This window comes from Oryctolagus cuniculus, chromosome X, assembly GCF_964237555.1.
Source record: "Oryctolagus cuniculus chromosome X, mOryCun1.1, whole genome shotgun sequence".
In the NCBI taxonomy this organism is placed as follows: domain Eukaryota; kingdom Metazoa; phylum Chordata; class Mammalia; order Lagomorpha; family Leporidae; genus Oryctolagus; species Oryctolagus cuniculus.
Genome location: NC_091453.1, coordinates 92110603 through 92129846, shown reverse-complemented (window position 1 = coordinate 92129846; position 19244 = coordinate 92110603). Strand labels below are relative to the sequence as shown.

Here is a 19244-nt window from a genome sequence, read left to right as displayed (position 1 = left end):
ATAACCTTCTGTCTTTGCCATTCTGGATGGAATTCTGTGCACAGGAGTTATATACATATATGGGTATATCTATGCAACAAATCGCAGCACAGGAGCCCCCTGGGCTCCCTCAGGCTCTGGTATGACATATTTGAGCCATATAAATTCAGCTTCTCCTCTGGCATCTGTTAGCCGACTCACTTGCAACTCCACCTCGGCAGTGGTCTCTCAGTCTTCTCAAAGCAGGGAAAGAGTACTGTGTGCTGAGAGACCATGGCAAAGAACCCTCCAGAGAACTGTGAGGACTGTCACATTCTAAATGTAAGTTGATTCCTATTTTTTCCCTTTTGAGCAGAAGCATGCTTTCACAGATTTATTGTATTGCAATGGGAACATTATAAAGTGAAATCAAAGGAGACTTTGAATTATGGCTTGCTATTTTAGGGTTATTGTGTATTGTTTTATTCTCTCTGTTCTTTGCTTAGGCAGAAGCTTTTAAATCCAAGAAGATATGTAAATCACTTAAGATTTGTGGACTGGTGTTCGGTATCCTGGCCCTGACTCTAATTGTCCTGTTTTGGGGTAGTAAGTACTTCTGGCCGGAGGCACCCAAAAAAGTAAGTAAAGTTAGTGTACATCACTAACCAATGCTTCTGAGTTTGACTGATTTTAATTAGTGGCTGACATGTAAAGCACTCTGAAAATGCAACTCATTAAGGACCTTTTGTGCTCATTTTCTAGTCGTATAAAAAAACGGAATCACGATTTTGCTTTCTCTTATTTGTCTAATTATTTTGGTAAGGGGAAATTTGTATTCTGTATATATTTAGTTAGCAATGACAGTATGTAGAATTATCCATTTTCCATAATGATTGGCTTTAAGGGGGTTAAGACTCCTAGAAGCAAATTTTTAACAGTAAGAAAAAAAAATATTTTCCATCTTTCTTTCAATTATCTGGGCAGAAACTAATGGAAAAGTAATTATTCTACCACATAAGGAAAAACATCAGGAATAGCAGCAAAAGATTTTCAGGGATTATATTTCTGATTTAAGGCATCTGCTCTGAGGACAGGCAATGAGGTCCTTTTCAGGAGGAGCAATTCTCATACCTGAGTTCACATTTATTTATGAACTTTAAAGAACAAACTATAGGTTTTCAGCTCCTTGCCAGCCACAATCACCACTGTCCCACTGGGACAGTAATGCCACAAGCCAGAAGCAAGTAGCACCAAGTCATTAATCACATATATCTCAGAAAGCTCCTGATATTGGGGTCATGTGGTCATGTGGTGAAGCATGGCTGCCCATTGTAGCTTATATGAGTGTTCTTTAGTGTTACTGTTGCTCTTGGGCTCACATAACACTCTCCATTTGAAAGAGAGTAAGTATACACACTACTTGCTGGCTATGTCCTGTTTTTCTCTGTGTGGGGGTTGTTGTTGGTGGCGCTGTTGTTAATTTGTTGTCATGAGCTACTCATTTCTATTTGCTAACAGATGTAGGGAGGAAAAGGTACACACCCAAGAGGGTGGAGGAGGCTACAAGAAAATGGGCTGGCATGGACTGTTAGGAGCCAAAGGAGCCATGGGAGCAGACAGCAAAGAATATGGGTCGATGGGGAAGGAGAAGCAGAGTAGACATAGAAAATAAACTGGCCAAGTATCCCAAAGAAAGCAGAGAAGTAAAGCGTAGCCACCCTCTGTTGCCATACCCACTTTTATGTAGTCCCAAAGGATACTTCGTCAAGTTCAGCTAGGAGGGAGAGGAAGCCAGCTTACTTTTATTTGCTTGGCTTTTATTTATACCTGTTGCAGAAAGGATTTCAGGCATCACTCAACGCCTATATTTAGCCCCCTCCCCATGCCCCTGATCCCTGTTTCTAAACAACTTACTTACTGTTTGGATGTCTTTCTAAAGAATCTGCCTATGTGCAGGCTGGCAGGATGGGCAGAGTGACTGAGATCCAAAAGGAAATAGCAAATGAGTAAGAGGGCCAAAATGCATTCTGACACAATTGTGGTTCACTTAGCTGACTCCCAAGGTGACGTGCTGCCCCACAAATTGTATCTTGGATGCTCTTGAAAATTACCCATGAGTTAGAGGACCATAAACCCTTTTGCCTTCCATGGTCATAATGCATTTCACTGGACACAGCAGGTAGCTAGTCCTTTTGACCACCCATAGATACCTTCCTGAATGGGGGCCAGATGGTCTTTCTTTTTCTATTGTAACCGTTGTTACTGTAAATGCTATTCAAACAGCAATTCTGTAATCCATCAACCAAAAGTAAAATTTAGTGCTTGTCCAAAACAGGTAGGCTATGCTACTGCCTAAAGTTTATCAAAAATCAAATCTCTCATGACATAGTACATCTTAGGATGCCATTTTCAGCAATGTAATTCTCAGAAATGAACAAAGAGTAGGTGCCTTCTAGGACCAGTTTTTCCACAAAAAAACAAGGTTGCTTGTTTTCCATTTCCATGGGGAATTGCAATTTATTGTCTTTGAGTTCTGGCTTTCATGGCAAGACCAAGCTGAGCTCACTGTGAACTAAGGGACTAGGATGTTCTACTCAGTGCACCTCTGCCTTCAAAGTCCCAGACAAGGAGCCCAAGAGGCCACCCATGTTTCCAACAGCTAAGACTACCAATAAGCCTGCCTCAGAGTTGACTTGGGAATCCTGGGAAGAGATAAGTACTCAAATTAGTCTTGGAAGATTTGCAGAGAAAAAGGATCCAAGCATTCCGCACAAATTTTTCTCCCTTTAAGAGTATAATAGCCCCGGTCGGGGCACCGGATCCTGTCCCGGTTGCCCCTCTTCCAGGCCAGCCCTCTGCTGTGGCCAGGGAGTGCAGTGGAGGATGGCCCAGGTGCTTGGGCCCTGCACCCTATGGGAGACCAGGAAAAGCACCTGGCTCCTGGCTCCTGCCATCGGATCAGCGCGGTGCGCCGGCCGCAGCGCGCCGGCCGCGGCGGCCACTGGAGGGTGAACCAACGGCAAAAGGAAGACCTTTCTCTCTCTGTCTCTCTCTCTCACTGTCCACTCTGCCTGTAAAAAAAAAAAAAGAGTATAATAGCCTAGCAAGAAGCAACAGGTAGCAGATTAAAACCCAGGCTCTTCTGGATTTTCTTGTACAAGCCTGTGGGACTTGTGTGGACTGTGGGGCCCTTGGTAGACAGAACTGTTGAGATTGCTGTGTGTACTGATGGCAGTGGTTTGTTTGCTGACTTGGGGCTTCCTCCAAGCTCTTCCTTGGGGCTTCCTCCAGTCTCCAAGAGAGCTTGCTCCTCTAGTCCTCACCACATCTCCTTTTTATTTTGTTTTTAGACATCTGTTTATAATAAACAGTGCTTATTTCACATCCACATCTGGTGTTGACACTGCCATGCCAGTAACTGTTTCCCCTCCCTCTCACCTTGGTGTATACAGAAGACCCAGATTCCTGATCCAAAAGGGGTAGTAAGCCATGCTTGATTCCTCACATCCCTGAAGCACGTGTGCGTGTACACACACATGTGCACGCACACAATACGCACCAGAGATAAAGAGACATTTGAAACAAGGAGAACTAACCCTGGGTGAGCTGCTGTATCCCCTTACAGGCCCCAGGCTTACTAAGCTACAACACAACTAGGAGCCACTTAAGCTGAATGACAGTCAGGCCCATTGAGACCTGTATTTAGCTTTCTTAACCAAGCAGAAGACACCTCTTCAGTTGCAGAGATTGTGAATGAGCAGCGCAATGAATCCTTACTTCCAGGCAGTAACTGCCCTGGGATCCTTGAGGCAGATTCCCTGGAGAAACATTCTTGCTCAGAGCTGCCTGTATTCCCCGTTTAACTTGAAACAATTAGAAACCAACTCCCCAGCTAATGAATCCAACATGGAGAAAACAAATCGGAAAAATTCCAGCCCTTAAACCAGCAGCTTATACAGCACAGCACAGACCTTGCAGCGCAACCCCTCCAATCCTTTGTGGAATGAGGGGAAAGAATAATGAATGAAATGGGCTCCTTCCTGCCATACATAAGAACTGTCTGGTGACTTTTAGGGCTGTTTTGAAGTCATCAGGCCCACAGAGTAATCAACAGATTTCTAGGGATGTCCCCTCCTTTTCATACACGATGAGAAGCAGTGGAGAAAGGAAGGCATTCTGTCCCACCCCAACCTCAACTGCAGATGACTATTAAAACAGTCTTACCCAGAGTTGTGAGCTCAGTACCATTCCAGGCTGAAAATCCTTTGCTCAGAAGAAGCACTTTTTTTGCCAAGTCTAGATCTAGCTCTCTTTGTACCTATTTCTCTAATGCTGCCCTTGGCCTGAGATCAACTTTCCTCACTCCTCTCTAGGCACACAGGGAGACAACTTTCCTCCGCAAGTTCCCTGGGCTTTCCTTACACAGCAGTCCGGCAAAACAAAACAAAATTAAAAAAAGGTGGAGTCATAGCTGGAATCTCTGGCAGAGGGACTGAGCTTCACCAGATGGTGCCACATCGGCATTTCAGAAAAGAGTTCTCTACATTTTCTTTTATTCTTAAAGCATTGTGAGATCCAAGTCCTCGCTTGTATAATAACTCTCACTGGGCCAGTTCTTGTCCTGGGCTGCTCTGGGGCAGCTCTCACCAACTACATGGCACATTCTCATTCAGTCTTTTTTTTCTCTCCAAAGTAGCATTTCTTGAGCAACTCACATGGCACCCAGCAGGGAGACCCCGGGCCTTCAAAGGGTACTGTCCTTGAAGGACTGAGAATGGAACTGGTAGCCCACATGATCAACAAGTCATAGTCGTCCAATGGCCAGCCTGACCAATGTCAGTTCAAATCTGAGCAGTGTTGATTTTGCCAACTATTCAACACCACAGCTGAAGGATCAGGAAATAAAGATAGCAGCTGAGGCCCCAGAGACACTCAGTGACTCACATAAAGTCACACAGCTTGCGAGTGGCAGAGTTGAGGTTAGGACTAGAATTTATGTCTGGGGATTCTTTCCACTATTCTTTAGCCGCATTTAAGAATCAGGGGTGGGGAGAGTGGATAGGGGAAAATTTCCCAGCCAGCTGAAGTCTGAAGATGAAAGAAATGTTTTTTTCTGGTTGAAAAAGAGGAATGTCTGTGCTGCATATGCCAATTTTTTTCCGGGGCTGAGAACTGGTGATTGAACATGCAGAAGCCCAACTTTGCATAAGAAACAATCTGCCTGCTCTATGTTAGTAAAGAAATACCTAGAGGCCCTTAATTCCCCCAGGCTAGGCTGGTAATAATAGGGTACAATGCCTTGCCTTGCCTTCCCTTCCTGCCAGCCTCTCACCTGCCAGCCAGCTATTCTGAGCATGTATTTCACCTTTGGAGAGCGTACCTCATAAACAGACAGTAAAGGATGAAGGTGGAGAGAAGAGCAGCTAGATTAATCACAGGCTTCAAATAACAAACCTAAGCCAAATGTCCTCAAATCCCTGTCAGGACAGGCTAAAGCTACTTGCCCCCAAAACCTATCCATCACACTGAGGTCTGCGGCAGCTTTACACTTTATAAAAAGCTTTCTTTTCTGATCTCAGAGACTGTCACAAACAGAAGCAAGAAAACAGGACAAGCCATGAAGGGGGACTTTAGGGTTCATTTGCTGTCTGAGTGGAGGATTTCAGTGGACTGAGGACAGAATTCCTGGGCAAGAAAGAGAAACAGGTGTCCATATCCTCCATCTTTCATCGGTGTGGTCTTCTTACACCTTTCACTGCCTGGGCTTAGCCACACATCTGTCTCATTTCACTTCTGATTCATATTCCACTCCATTGGCTTCCCTGCCCCATTTCAGTGTTCTGATCCTTACAGTCAAGGCCAGCCTTATGTGTGGGCAGAGTAAGAGCCTATTTGATGGCCGGCACTGCAGCTCACTAGGCTAATCCTCCGCCTTGCGGCGCTGGCACACCGGGTTCTAGTCCCGGTCGGGGCACCGGATTCTGTCCCGGTTGCCCCTCTTCCAGGCCAGCTCTCTGCTGTGGCCAGGGAGTGCAGTGGAGGATGGCCCAAGTACTTGGGCCCTGCACCCCATGGGAGACCAGGAGAAGCACCTGGCTCCTGGCTTCGGATCAGCACGGTGCGCCAGCCGCAGTGCGCCGGCCACGGCAGCCATTGGAGGGTGAACCAACAGCAAAGGAAGACCTTTCTCTCTGTCTCTCTCTCTCACTGTCCACTCTGCCTGTCAAAAAAAAAAAAGAGCTTATTTGAGTAGTGCTGGAAAGATGCCCTTCTCCCCAAATATCTCCTGTTCCTAGTGCCACCATGCTTAAAATCTACCATTAGTACCTCATTCCTTTGAATAAAGTATTGTACTCAATTTTCTAAATAGACAAATATCCATTGCTAATATCTAAGTGTGAAATCACCTGCCAGAATGATTTCTTCTCTGACATAAGTACCATGAGATTCCTAGATGTCTAGACAGGAGACAAGGGACAGACACAGATAGGCTGAGGAGAGGGAATGGCTATGAGGCTAGAGTAAAGAGGATATGAAAAAGGGAAGAGAAACTAGAAGCAGCAATGACTAACTTTCCCTATTTTCCAATTTGGCAGGGGAATACACCTTGTCATACTCTGCCGTGGCTCTGTCCTTCCTGGAATAAAGCTGAGTTGAGGGCAGAGTCTGAGACTTAGCTACTTGTAGCCCACTCACACAACTCTCAGGCCAGTCCCCTGCCTGTGCTTTAGCTTGCTCCTGGAGAGGACAAAGCCATGTATTCCTTTATCTCCATAAAGACCCTCCACCCCTGTGCCAGGGAGCTTAGTAATTCTGATGCCCAAGGCATGTGCTCAGTCTATATATGGGCCACTGAAGCTTGCATAGCCATTACCCAAGCAATGTGCTCCACAGGGATCCAGGCGAGACAGTATGTCTGGATTCTCTCAAACTCATCCCCACACAGTCCAAAATGGGCCACCAGCATCATCTTCCTAGACAAAGGACAGTCTGCTCCAAAAGGACACCTTTGATAGTGGAATTCCATCTGGGCAGAATATATAGCTCCCTGCTCCCGCCTCCCACCAAAGATTCACATACAAAGTCATTCTGACCTTACTCAATTGAGCAGCCTACTGTGGCTAACATAAAGCCAACAAGCTGGTTAACGGATACGATCAGGATGGACCCCTTTTCCCCTACCAAAAACACTCTTTGCAGGAATGTTGAAAATAATCAAGATCTGCTGAGCTTGGCAGTTTCCAATAGTTTTCATCTAGCAAGGTGTCCAAGTAAAGTGTATTGCCAATAGTGCAGGAAAACTCATTCCACAGAAGTACACTGAAATTCTAAATGTCACCAGTATGGTTCCATAGTCTTCTACCAGTGATTGAAAATACAGCCTGTATTTTCTCTTCTGCCCAGGTAGGCAGCAATCCAACATCCCCTAGTCTCTAACCTCATTTTTCCATGCAATAATCCATCAGTAGTGCTACTGATGAAACAAACACCCCAGCCCAGCCCCCAACGGCTACTGGTGTCGACATTTGTCTCAACAATGGACAGTATTTCTAACGAAACTCCCCCTTGTTGAGACACCTGACAAGTCTGGATCTGAAGCAGATGCCTCTGTCCTCGGTTTAGGTCAGACCAACTGAGAGCTCAATTTGTTGCCATAGGTAGAAGTTTCTCTTCTCAAGCTGGCTGCAAAGCTGGAACTGAGGACATATTTATACCTCAAGCAAATAACAAACCTAAAGGAATTTGCTACCTGTCACAAGCCAGGCCAGACTTCCCGAGTTAACTCTGCATTTGCTGGAGGGTTCTTAATACAGTTTTTCATTCCTTTTTGAATGGTCTCTTGCCCATGTTCAAAATCTATCTTTAGGAAGATGAGACTGTGCCACTGATGGGAAAAACTTATTCAACAAATACTTAAATGTCAACCATGTCCAAGGCACTGCAAGGTTACAAAAAGCTAAATGACATTGCCTCTTGTTTTCCTAGTAAGCAGCTACATTCGACATTTCATGCTTGAAATAACCCTCATCTCTACAAACCCTTCCAATTTGTTTTTCTCCTTGAGTTGGGGAAAATTTGACCAGGTTAAACTAACATTCAGTCACAGACATCAGAAGACACTAAAAAAACCATCCCTGTGTGAGCTCCACCAGGCTGCCACTGGGAGCTGTACCATTAGAAAGTGACTCTGGCTCTTAGGATAGCTTGCATTTTAAGCTTTTTAGTTTTCCAACTTTTTTCTTCTTAAGGAAAAATGGTTGTGAAGAAACTTGATCAGCAAAGGTCTCCTAACAACAGAAAGGAAGATAGTCTTCCAAATGGTGTCATCAGGTCTGGTCTGGTTTGTGACGGGTGATGAATTCCTTTAGACTTGCTATTTACTTCTAGTTATAGATATAGCCTAAGTTGTAAGTTATAGGCTTCCTCCTAACCTGGGATACTGGATGGAACTGGTCTTTGAAAAGACAATTGATTATTTCAGAGGGCAGAAGAAAGTCTGAGAATTTGGTTCAGCCACTTAGTAAAAACCTGAAGCAGCCTGTTCAAGGTACTCTTCTGTGAAGACCCCATCCTGCTTAATGCCAGGTACTTAATGCAACTGAAGTGTATATACACGGGTGAGTCTGGAGAACTTGCAGACAATAAGATAAGGTTAAGGGGGAAAAATTCAGGAATAAAGGGGGGGGGGGGGGCTGCTGGTAAGGGAAGGAAATAAATGTTCCCAGGACTTTGAAGGGCAAAAGAAAGCAAGTGAAGGCAGGGTAAGACTGTCACCTAACATTGGCCAAGGAGAACAGCTTCTGATTCTAAAAGGGACAGAAGTAAGCGACCCCTCAGCTTAACACAAGGGGAGAATACTTCACAGGCTGATTTGCAGAATATCTCTTGCTATTTCATCAAGGCTGCCAAGAAAACTGTTGGAATTCTTGGTAATTAGCTCAGCAACTTGGCTTGAATACAAAATACTGGCTCTGAAGGGATCCCCATATCAACTGCACTGCCAAAAAGCACCTCACTTTAATCTCAAGTTTCAGAGAATTCCCAGTGGCAAGCCGCTGCAATGGCACCTCACTACAAAGACTCTGGAGAGACGAGGTGCCACAGACAGTACCAAATTACAGTAGCCTGGGAAGGGATACATGGAGGATCTCATAGCTTATTTTCCTCTGTTCTCCCAGACCTATGACATGGAGCACACTTTCTATAGCAACGGAGAGAAAAAGAAGATTTACATGGAAATAGATCCCATGACCAGAACTGAAATATTCAGAAGTGGAAATGGCACTGATGAAACATTGGAAGTACATGACTTTAAAAACGTAAGTTGTGTGGTTTCCCTCTAAGACATCCTACTTAATACATTAGAGCAGTTGAATCCAGTTTAAAATAGCCTTTAATCTCCATTTAATTTATAAGACAAAGCTTTCCCTTTGAATTCAGATTTTGCCACTCTGGGGTCTTAGATAATAGCCTTCATTAATCGTAGCTATTTCAGGAAGTTTTATCATTGTTTTCTCTGTTTTATAGGGATATACTGGCATCTACTTTGTAGGTCTTCAAAAATGCTTTATCAAAACTCAGATCAAAGTGATTCCTGAATTTTCTGAACCAGAAGAGGAAATAGATGAGGTATGTAAGAAGAAGAATAGTGGTGCTATTACAGCTGGGTGTTAACTATGTACCAAACAATATACTAACCACTTTATTCTCATCTTGTCCTCAAACGACCCCACAGCTCGGTACTGTTATCATTTCCATTTTCAGATGAGGAAACCGAGACTCAGAAGCAAAAAGTCACTTAACCAAGTCACGCAGCTAGTGAGAAGCAGAGTCGAGTCTTGAACTCAAGGCCTTTCAAAAAAAAACTGAAGTTGATGCTTTTAGGTGCAACACTATACTTTTATACCTGGGTGCCCATTAACATTATATACCTTTGCTGCCAAACCAAAGACTTCTAGGAAAGACGAGAGCCAGAGGAACAAAATCAATCATGTCCAAGATAAAGTCCTAAAGAAAACTTTGTAAAGTCCCATGGCCACCTGAAGTCCTTGCCACTTTTGTCATACTGCAACCTTCACCTACTTTGTGCTGGACTGCTAGCGGAATAATGTACATTTAACCTCACTAGGAAAGGCAAAAGCAAAGAAGGTGAGAACTGCAATGTAATATGAACTCTCTGGAAACACAGTTAGGCCAGGGTGAGGCAACCTGTAATACCAGTGCATTCACTGAATGGTCACTGAAAGCTGAGTGGGAGATTTATCATTCCCTAAAATACAACCATCAGTAAAGTCCTTGAGGTTCTTTACAGGGTTTTTTTTTTTCTGGTATTCTGTCTATAATTACAGTTTGTAGTTGTCAGTGGGAACAGAAGGGGGACCTCAAATAAGGCCATATTATGACAGTACACCCCATGTGTTTGGTTTGGTTTAGTCTGGGGTTATCACAATGGCACAGTAGCCTCTCTATATGCATAAAAACTTCTTTCTCTTTTGTCTCTCTCTCCCCTGTTCCTTTTCACTTTTCTCCCACTCAACTCTTTCATCTAAATTCTCACCTGTCCATTTATCTATTTATTTTTCTTTTCTTTTTGGGGGAAGAGGGAGGTGGGGAGTTCTTTTTCTCTTTCCTTATCCCAAGTCTCAGAGCTGTCATTGGCTACTGCATTACTCTCTCATGCTGTAAAAGTTACAAACTCTTGTTACTTGTTGCTCGTTCCAAGCAAAAGAAAAAAATTTCCCCAAACATGATGCTGTGCTCCCAGGGTCTATGTTAGCAACAAATTTTAGAGATTTTGTTTTTGATTTATTTATTTGAAAGGCAGAGTTACAAAGAGGGAGAAATGAACAGAAAAAGACCCTCCATTCTCTGGTTCACTCCCCTAATGGCCTCAATGGCTGGGGCTTGACCAGGCCAAAGCCAGGAGCCAGGAGTTTCTTCTGGGTCTCCCACATGGGTGGCAGTGGCTCAAGATTTTGGACCATCTTCTGCTGTTTTCCCAGGCACATTAGCAGGGAGCTGGATCAGAAGTGAGGCATACAGGACACAAACTGCTTAACTCACTATGCCACAATGCCAGCCCCTTTTTTGTTTATTTTTAAAAACCAAGTTAGATACATCTGAGTAACAGATCAACTTCCAGGACATTAGGAACAACTATAGGAGGCAGTGATAAGATGAAAGGAGAATCAATAGGATTAAAAAGTTACTATATGTGACTGTTGAGGAACAGTTCTCATAGTTTTTTTATTCCACTTTTTTTTCTTCTTTTTCTTTTTCTTTCTCGGACTAAACAGAAGAGGGAGGAAGAAGAAGGGGACAGTGGTTGGGAGGGTGGGTACCCTGGGAAGAATTACTATGTTCCTAATGTTGTATTTATGAGATACATATTACTATATGTAATAACATATGCTGACTTTTACAAAATGAGGTAAGCATTCACATAGAGCTAGTCATTGATGAGAGCCCAAAGTAATATAACAGGATTTATTTTTTTAAGATTTATTTTATTTATTTGAAAGACAGAGTTACAGGGAGAGGTAGAGACAGAGAGGTCTCCTATCTGCTGGTCCACTCCCCAATTGGCCACAACGGCTAGAGCTGTGCTGATCCGAAGCCAGGAGCCAGGAGCTTCTTCCAGATCTCCCAAATGGGTGCAGGGGCCCAAGGACTTGGGCCATCTTCTACTGCTTTCCCAGCCCACAGCAGAGAGCTGGATCGGAAGAGGAGCAGCCAGGACTAGAAACAGCGCCCATATGGGATGCCGGCGCTTCAGGCCAGGGCGTTAACCCGCTGCGCCATATCGCTGGCCCCCAACAGGATTTATTTTTCAAAAAGAGATAAAGACAAAGACCCATAATGACTCAATTTGACCCTAATTAATTCTTCAGTTGACTTCACTGAATCTTTAAAATAACACAAATATTTGTCTCATGATAGTAAATTACTGTACCTTCAAGCAAATTCAATGTCTTATATTCACACTACAGATTTTTTATGAGACAAATTGGGGTCTTGAATGGCAAAAATCTTCTTATTCTGTACTTCCTTCACCACTATATCCATGACATGTGCATGTTAAACATGCAGAGCAGGTATATAAATAGCCCTGATTTTGCTAACAAAGCTAGTCAGCATACCAGCCACATTTTATACCATCTCTTTCAATGCATCTCAAGGTCTTTACAGACTCAAGGGCAAAAGAGGGAAAAGTCATACAAAGGCATACTTAAGAAAACAAATTAAAACACTGAAATTGCAAAGCTAGAAAGAAATAGAAGAGAAAAGGAAAAAAAAACTTTAAGAACAGGAGGAAGGAACTGGTGTTTTGGCTCAGCAGTTTTTAAGTACCACCTGCTGCTTCTGATCCAGCTCCCTGTCAATGTGCCTGGGAAAGCAGCAGATGACGGATCAAGTACTTGGGCCCCTGTCACCCACATGGGAGACCTGGATGGAGTTTCAGGCTTCTGGCTTTGGACCTGGCCCAGCCGCAGTCATTGCAGCCATTTGGGGGAATGAACCGGTAGATGAAAGATCTCAATCTCGATCTCTATCTCCCTCCCTTCCTCCCTCTCTCCCTCCCTTCCTCCCTCCTTTTCTTCCAACACCCTGTCATTCTGCATTTCAAATACATAAATAAATCTTTAAAAAAAAGAATAGTAGGAAATCATAGTGATTTCCTCCAGCAAGTTTAACAGCCACTTATGACTACTGGAATGCCAGTTTGAGTCCTGGCTGCTCTGATTCTGTTCCAGCTCCCTGCTAATGCTTCCTGAGAGACAAGGGGTGATGGTTCAAGCACTTGGGCCCCTGCCACTCACATGGGAGATCCAGATAAAGTTCCTGGCTCCTGGTTTTGGCCTGGCCCAGCCCTGGCTGTTACAGGCATTTAGAGGGTGAATCAGTGGATGGAAGATTTCTCTCATCCTCCCTCTTTCCCTCCATTTCTCTTTCAAGTAGATTATAATAAACTTAAAAAAAAGAGAGATTCCTCTTGTTGACATAAAAAATAGGAGGAAAAATGAAGCCCCAGTGACAATTAAGTAAGAACTATATCTGCAAGACAACTACTTCCAATACCAGAAGTTGAAAAGAAGGCAGCAGTGGGGCAGGTGTTTGGTGCAGTGGTTAAAATGCCCCTTGGGAAGGCTGCATTCATTTTGAAGTGCCTGGACTCAAGTTCCAGCTTTGCTTCCAATTCTAGCTTCCTGCTAATGTATACCCTGGTAGACAGGGGATGATGGCTCAAGTACCTGGGTCGCTACAACCCACGTGGGAGACCTGGATGGAGTTCCTGGTTCCCGACTTCAGCCTGGTCCAGCCCTGCCTGTTGTGGGCATTTGGGGAGTGAACTGGCAGATGGAAGATTTCTCTCTCACTTTCTCTTTTTCTCTCATAAATAAAAAATTTTTAAATAATGATATAAGAAAGGCTCTGTAAAGCAAAAACACTCTATGAGGAATATAATAGTAGTAAGGTCAGTAAAGTCAGAAGCTGGAAACAACTTTAAAACATAAAAAGACTTATCTTCTGTACTACAGCTAATGACCATCAACAGATCCTATAAATCTAAAATACCAGGTTCACTTGAAATTTATATCTCAGCAGTTTGAATTGCAGAATTTTTTTTTTTTTTGGCTTGAGATCAAATACTGCTTGCAACCCTAACTGCAAGTCTAAAACTAGGGAGGCACTCACAACACGCATTTAAAAGTGAGAAAACAAATGGAAATCATCGAAGGTTCCAGAAGCTCAAATTCAAACATACATGGCCCAGGGGGCACCCAGAAAATTATGGAGAGAGCCTTTCAGACTTTAAGTGAAGGGACAGCAAAGAAGGCTCCTGTATCAGTGAGTAGTCTTGCTCTTAAACCCAGGAGGGAGGGATTGTGGGGAGCAATCCGGACTAGACTGAGTTACTCGAATTGGGACTTGTTCTGTGCATCTGCTCTCCCACAGTGTGGCGCTGGGAGAGAAGTAAACAGCTTCCGCACAGCTGCCTCCAGTTCAACTAATAAACTGTAGGACTTGCTCCTGATTGGAGGAGAGCAGCGTACTTGGCGTGTGGGCAGCCGAGTTAGGATTGGCTGAGGAGGACTATAAAGGAGGAGAGAGACGGCATGCACCGGGAACATCTATGGGGAACATCTAGCTGAAGGAACACCTGTGCAGCCCCCCAGAGAGCCGGCTGGCGGTGTGCCGCTCCCCTGCGGAAGTGGGGAATGCGGCCAGGGGGAACTGCCCTTCCACGGAGGTGGAAGGGATAGTAGCCAACCCGGGAAGAACCAGCAGCAATCCCGGGGAGGGCCGAGCAGACGAAAGAACAGCGCAGGGTCCTGTGTTGCTCCTCCACGAAGAGGGGGAGCGACATAATGGTGCCGTGACTCGGATATGAAGCCTAGGCAGGGTTCTGTGTTGCTCCTCCACGAAGAGGGGGAGCGACATAATGGTGCCGTGACTCGGATATGAAGCCTAGGCAGGGCTTAGTGTCGTTCCCCCATGAAGACGGGGAGCGACATAATGGTGCCGTGACTCGGATAGGAAACCTAGGAGGGAAAGAAACGGGAAGAATTGGGAAAATATCGGAGAGAGAGACTAGCAAACAGCCTAGGGAAAAGCCGGACGAAAAAGGAGCCGGAAGAAGCTATTGAAAGCCTAGGCATAGATTCGGATACGGACTACGGGGGGAAGCTGGGAGAAATCTCTAAGGTCAAAAGTGAAAGTGAACGCTAGAACAAACAGACTCGGACGCGGACTGTGGGGAGAGGCCAGGAGAAATGAGGGAGGAGTATCGTTGGAGGAAAGCTTGGGGAAACATACCGGGTAGAGAAAAATGTTAGGGAAATTGAAGCCGCGGGGGGCAGGCCGAGGCGGAAACGGAAGCCACTTTGGGGTTCTCAAGTTAGCCCGGGAATAGGGGGCGAAAAGTTGAAACCAGAAGCTGAAACGTGAGCCAGGTTGGGATCCGTCTGATTAGCCCGGGGAGCAAAGGACGGGAAGCCAAACCGTGGGGCGGAGACGTACGCTGGGTTGAATTCGCCAGGCTAGCCCGGGGAACTTAGATTGAATGCTAATGGCGGAGACGCAAGCTACGCTGTGTTACTCGCGGAAGCCGCCGCGTGCAGAGAGAGCACGGGGCGTGAATAGATAGGGAACGGGGCTGGCGTAGGCCGTGGTGCAGACGCGAAGGGCGTGGAGACCGCGGAGCGCGCGAAGCCAAGCCGCGCAAAGCCGGGAAGCTGCGCAGATGAAAGAGGCGCGGGCTGAAGCAGCTCAGCTGGGAAACCGCCGAGAAGTAGCCTCGGGGCGGGCAGCAGGAAGCTGCAGGGATAAGAGAAACAGAAGTTTTAGAAGCAAAGTAAGAGAAATAGGAATGCTGGAAGATAGAAGTAAAATGGGAGAAATAGGAATGCCCGGAGATAGAGAAATAGAGAAATAGAAAGGCCTCCCTACAACACTGCACTGTGAGAGCTTGGATTCGGTCTGCCTGATTAAGTGAGGCGATGAGCACCTGGGCGGCTAGCAGCTTATGCGCCGCAGGTCACCGAAGACAGGCACGAATTAACATCAGTAAGGCTTCCCCACAATACCGCAATTAGAAGGCTTGGATTCGGTCTGCCTGATTAAGGCGGTAAGCGCCAGCAAGCAGCTCGACCAGAGTATGAGCTGCAGGTCACCGAAGATAGGCACGAACCAACACTAATAAGTCTCCCCCACAATAAGGCAATGAGAAGGCTTGGATTCGGTTTGCCTGATAGGTCTTGTAAGTCCCCTGCGGGCAGAGCAGAGCATGCGCTGCAGGGCACCGAACACAGGCACGCATCAGCGCCTAAAAACCTCCTCACAATGGCGAAGAGAGGACCCAGATTCGGTTTTCCTGATTGATAGGACTTGTAAGAGCCTGTGGCAACTCTAGCAAGTAGAGCAGAGTGTGTGCCGCGGGACACCGAAGACAGGCGCGTATCAACGCCAAAAATAAAAAGAAAGGGGGATCTGTGGGGAGCAATCCAGACTAGACTGAGTTACTCGAATTGGGACTTGTTCTGTGCATCTGCTCTCCCACAGTGTGGCGCTGGGAGAGAAGTAAACAGCTTCCGCACAGCTGCCTCCAGTTCAACTAATAAACTGTAGGACTTGCTCCTGATTGGAGGAGAGCAGCGTACTCGGCGTGTGGGCAGCCGAGTTAGGATTGGCTGAGGAGGACTATAAAGGAGGAGAGAGACGGCATGCACCGGGAACATCTATGGGGAACATCTAGCTGAAGGAACACCTGTGCAGCCCCCCAGAGAGCCGGCTGGCGGTGTGCCGCTCCCCTGCGGAAGTGGGGAATGCGGCCAGGGGGAACTGCCCTTCCACGGAGGTGGAAGGGATAGTAGCCAACCCGGGAAGAACCAGCAGCAATCCCGGGGAGGGCCGAGCAGACGAAAGAACAGCGCAGGGTCCTGTGTTGCTCCTCCACGAAGAGGGGGAGCGACATAATGGTGCCGTGACTCGGATATGAAGCCTAGGCAGGGTTCTGTGTTGCTCCTCCACGAAGAGGGGGAGCGACATAATGGTGCCGTGACTCGGATATGAAGCCTAGGCAGGGCTTAGTGTCGTTCCCCCATGAAGACGGGGAGCGACAAGGGATCAGTTATTAACACCCTCAAGGATAACTATAGTATACCTAGCACAGAGTGAGTTCAGCAGCAGCCTAGAATTAGAATTGTTATTCAGACTCAGGACATATTGTTTTCCAGTATTCCATAACGTCTTACTCATTTTATTAATTTCTCTGCCAATTACACCCTGAACTACATTCTTCTTTCAGAATGAAGAAATTACCACAACTTTCTTTGAACAGTCAGTGATTTGGGTCCCAGCAGAAAAGCCTATTGAAAACCGAGATTTTCTTAAAAACTCCAAAATTTTGGAGATTTGTGATAATGTGACCATGTATTGGATCAATCCCACTCTAATAGCAGGTATGCCAACCTCATTCTCATCTCCCTCCTTCTCCAAAGATGGTAACAGATTAATGTTTCCAACATTCAGAGACTACATTTCTAGGAAAACAAATGATCAGCTTATATCTTCTTGGAGGAGACTGTATATGCTGACTGCCAGTGAGGAGGGAATTTTTCACAGCCAAGTTATAAATCAGATAAATTAATGCTGACAGGCTTTTAAATATCCCAGCAAAGGTAGCATCACCCTAATGTGACTAGCGATAGCAAAAAGCTAATCTGTCTTTCTTTGTACATCTATATTCATGGCAGTAGGGATGGATACCAGACTGTTGCTCAAACCACTGTGGATCCAACCCAAGAACAGAGAAGAGAAGAGCTAAAATGACACACTGTCATCTTAAGAAGGATTCTCTATGACAAATGGTGGCATTCTCCCAGCAGATGGGACAGTACACATTTCTCTGTGGCTGTTTTAGGAATTGCTGTAAGAAGCAATGGAGAGGTAGAGGTCCAGAGTAGAAGAGTCCAGCCCCCAACTTCCAGTCAGCCCACAGAGAAAGCAAAAGTCCCAGGACGTCATATTTTGTCTAGTTAACACAGTGGCAGCCTCCCTCACTCTGAACAGCACCGATTACTATATGACCCAGGAAAGGAAACTCTCACTCATGCAAACACCTTTTGGTATTCTGGGTACTTAAAATAAATATGAGTAAATGCAATGTGGTACCCTGCAATGTGTGCTAGAACAGAAACAGGACATCAGTGGAAATACTAATGAAAAATGAGTAAAGTCTATACTTGAATTAATAGTATTATACCAAAGTTAACTACTCAGTTCTGATCATTATGTCATGGATATCTGAGATAACATTAGAGGAAACTGGGTGAAGGGTATATGGAAACTCTTTACTGTAATTGTTCCATATATCCAAAATGATTTCTCAATAAAAAGTCTTAAAATTCTAAGATGACAAGAGAAAGGAAGAGGGAGGAGGACAGAGGACACCAAATAAGGCAACCAGAAAATATTTATTGAGTACCTGCCATTGGTAAAGTCACTGTGTGGAACCAAGAAATCCATTGCCTCCAGTTTTTAATTTAGTATCCTAATAAGACACAGCAGTAAACATATGATGCCAAACAAGCAAAGAAGTATGGGTGCAGCGGAATGGGCAGGTTTTTTTTTTTAATACTCTTAAAATATCATCTGAATGAGCTTGGAAAAGTGGTTCATTCCTAAATGATGCCAGTCAGAAAATGTGATGAAAAGCTCTACCCACAACTGCTGTTTCCCAGCACTTCCTTCAGAAATACTTGCAAAGCTGTTGCATCACAACTTTGTATTTATTATCTTAGTTTCCGAGTTACAAGACTTTGAAGAAGACGGTGAAGATCTTCACTTTCCTACCAATGAGAAAAAAGGGATTGAACAAAATGAGCAGTGGGTGGTCCCTCAAGTGAAGGTGGAGAAGACCCGTCACGCCAGACAAGCAAGTGAGGAAGAACTTCCAATAAATGACTATGTGAGTTACGTTCATGTTAGCTCTTGGGACAGGAGAAACGAAATCCTCACATAACTTCCAACCCCTCAGATCACAGTTCTGGAAGGAAAATGATCATGGTTTTAGAAAAGGTGCTTAAGAAACGTGGAATTTCTGCGAGACTCACTCAAAACCAATTTTGATCCCTATTTGCTATATTTCCATGATCAGGCTAGGGAGTTTAATTTCTCTCCAGCACCGAATTCATAGAGTCTTGTAATCCTCCCCTGCTTGGTGGGAACTCTTCCTGGTGAACTTTCCCCCTCCAACACTGGCTTCTTCTTCTTTCAGACTGAAAATGGAATAGAATTTGACCCCATGCTGGATGAGAGAGGTTATTGTTGTATTTACTGCCGTCGAGGCAATCGCTACTGCCGCCGTGTCTGCGAACCTTTGCTAGGTTACTACCCGTATCCATACTGCTACCAAGGAGGACGGGTCATCTGTCGTGTCATCATGCCTTGCAACTGGTGGGTGGCCCGCATGCTGGGGAGGGTCTAATAGGAAGTTTGAGCTCAAATGCTTCAACTTCTGGCAGCCAATATATAATACATGCATGCTATTCAATGAATTTCTGCCTATGAGGCATTTGGCTCCTAGTAGCCAATATTCCAGAATTACTTGTAGGTAATTCCTCTCTTCATGTTCTAATAAACTTCTACATCATCACCAATGGCCTGATTGCTGCTGAACATACTGGGTAAGTGTTTTCTAAGAATATTCCCAACAAGTGACATGGAGCAGACCTGTCTCACTTAGATGACAAGAACAGAAGTTTATACTTCATCATCAGGTT

At 45.0% G+C, this 19244-nt stretch overlaps 1 protein-coding gene across 1 annotated transcript; it reads left to right on the top strand.

Moving 5' to 3' along the window:
• The first annotated feature begins 252 nt into the window (after window positions 1-252).
• On the top strand, window positions 253-18949 carry TNMD (tenomodulin). Its single transcript, NM_001109818.1, is given in 7 exon segments — window positions 253-300; window positions 465-596; window positions 9138-9278; window positions 9487-9588; window positions 16769-16922; window positions 18264-18430; window positions 18740-18949. Coding segments are annotated over 7 exon segments (954 nt in total).
• The last annotated feature ends 295 nt before the right edge of the window (window positions 18950-19244 follow it).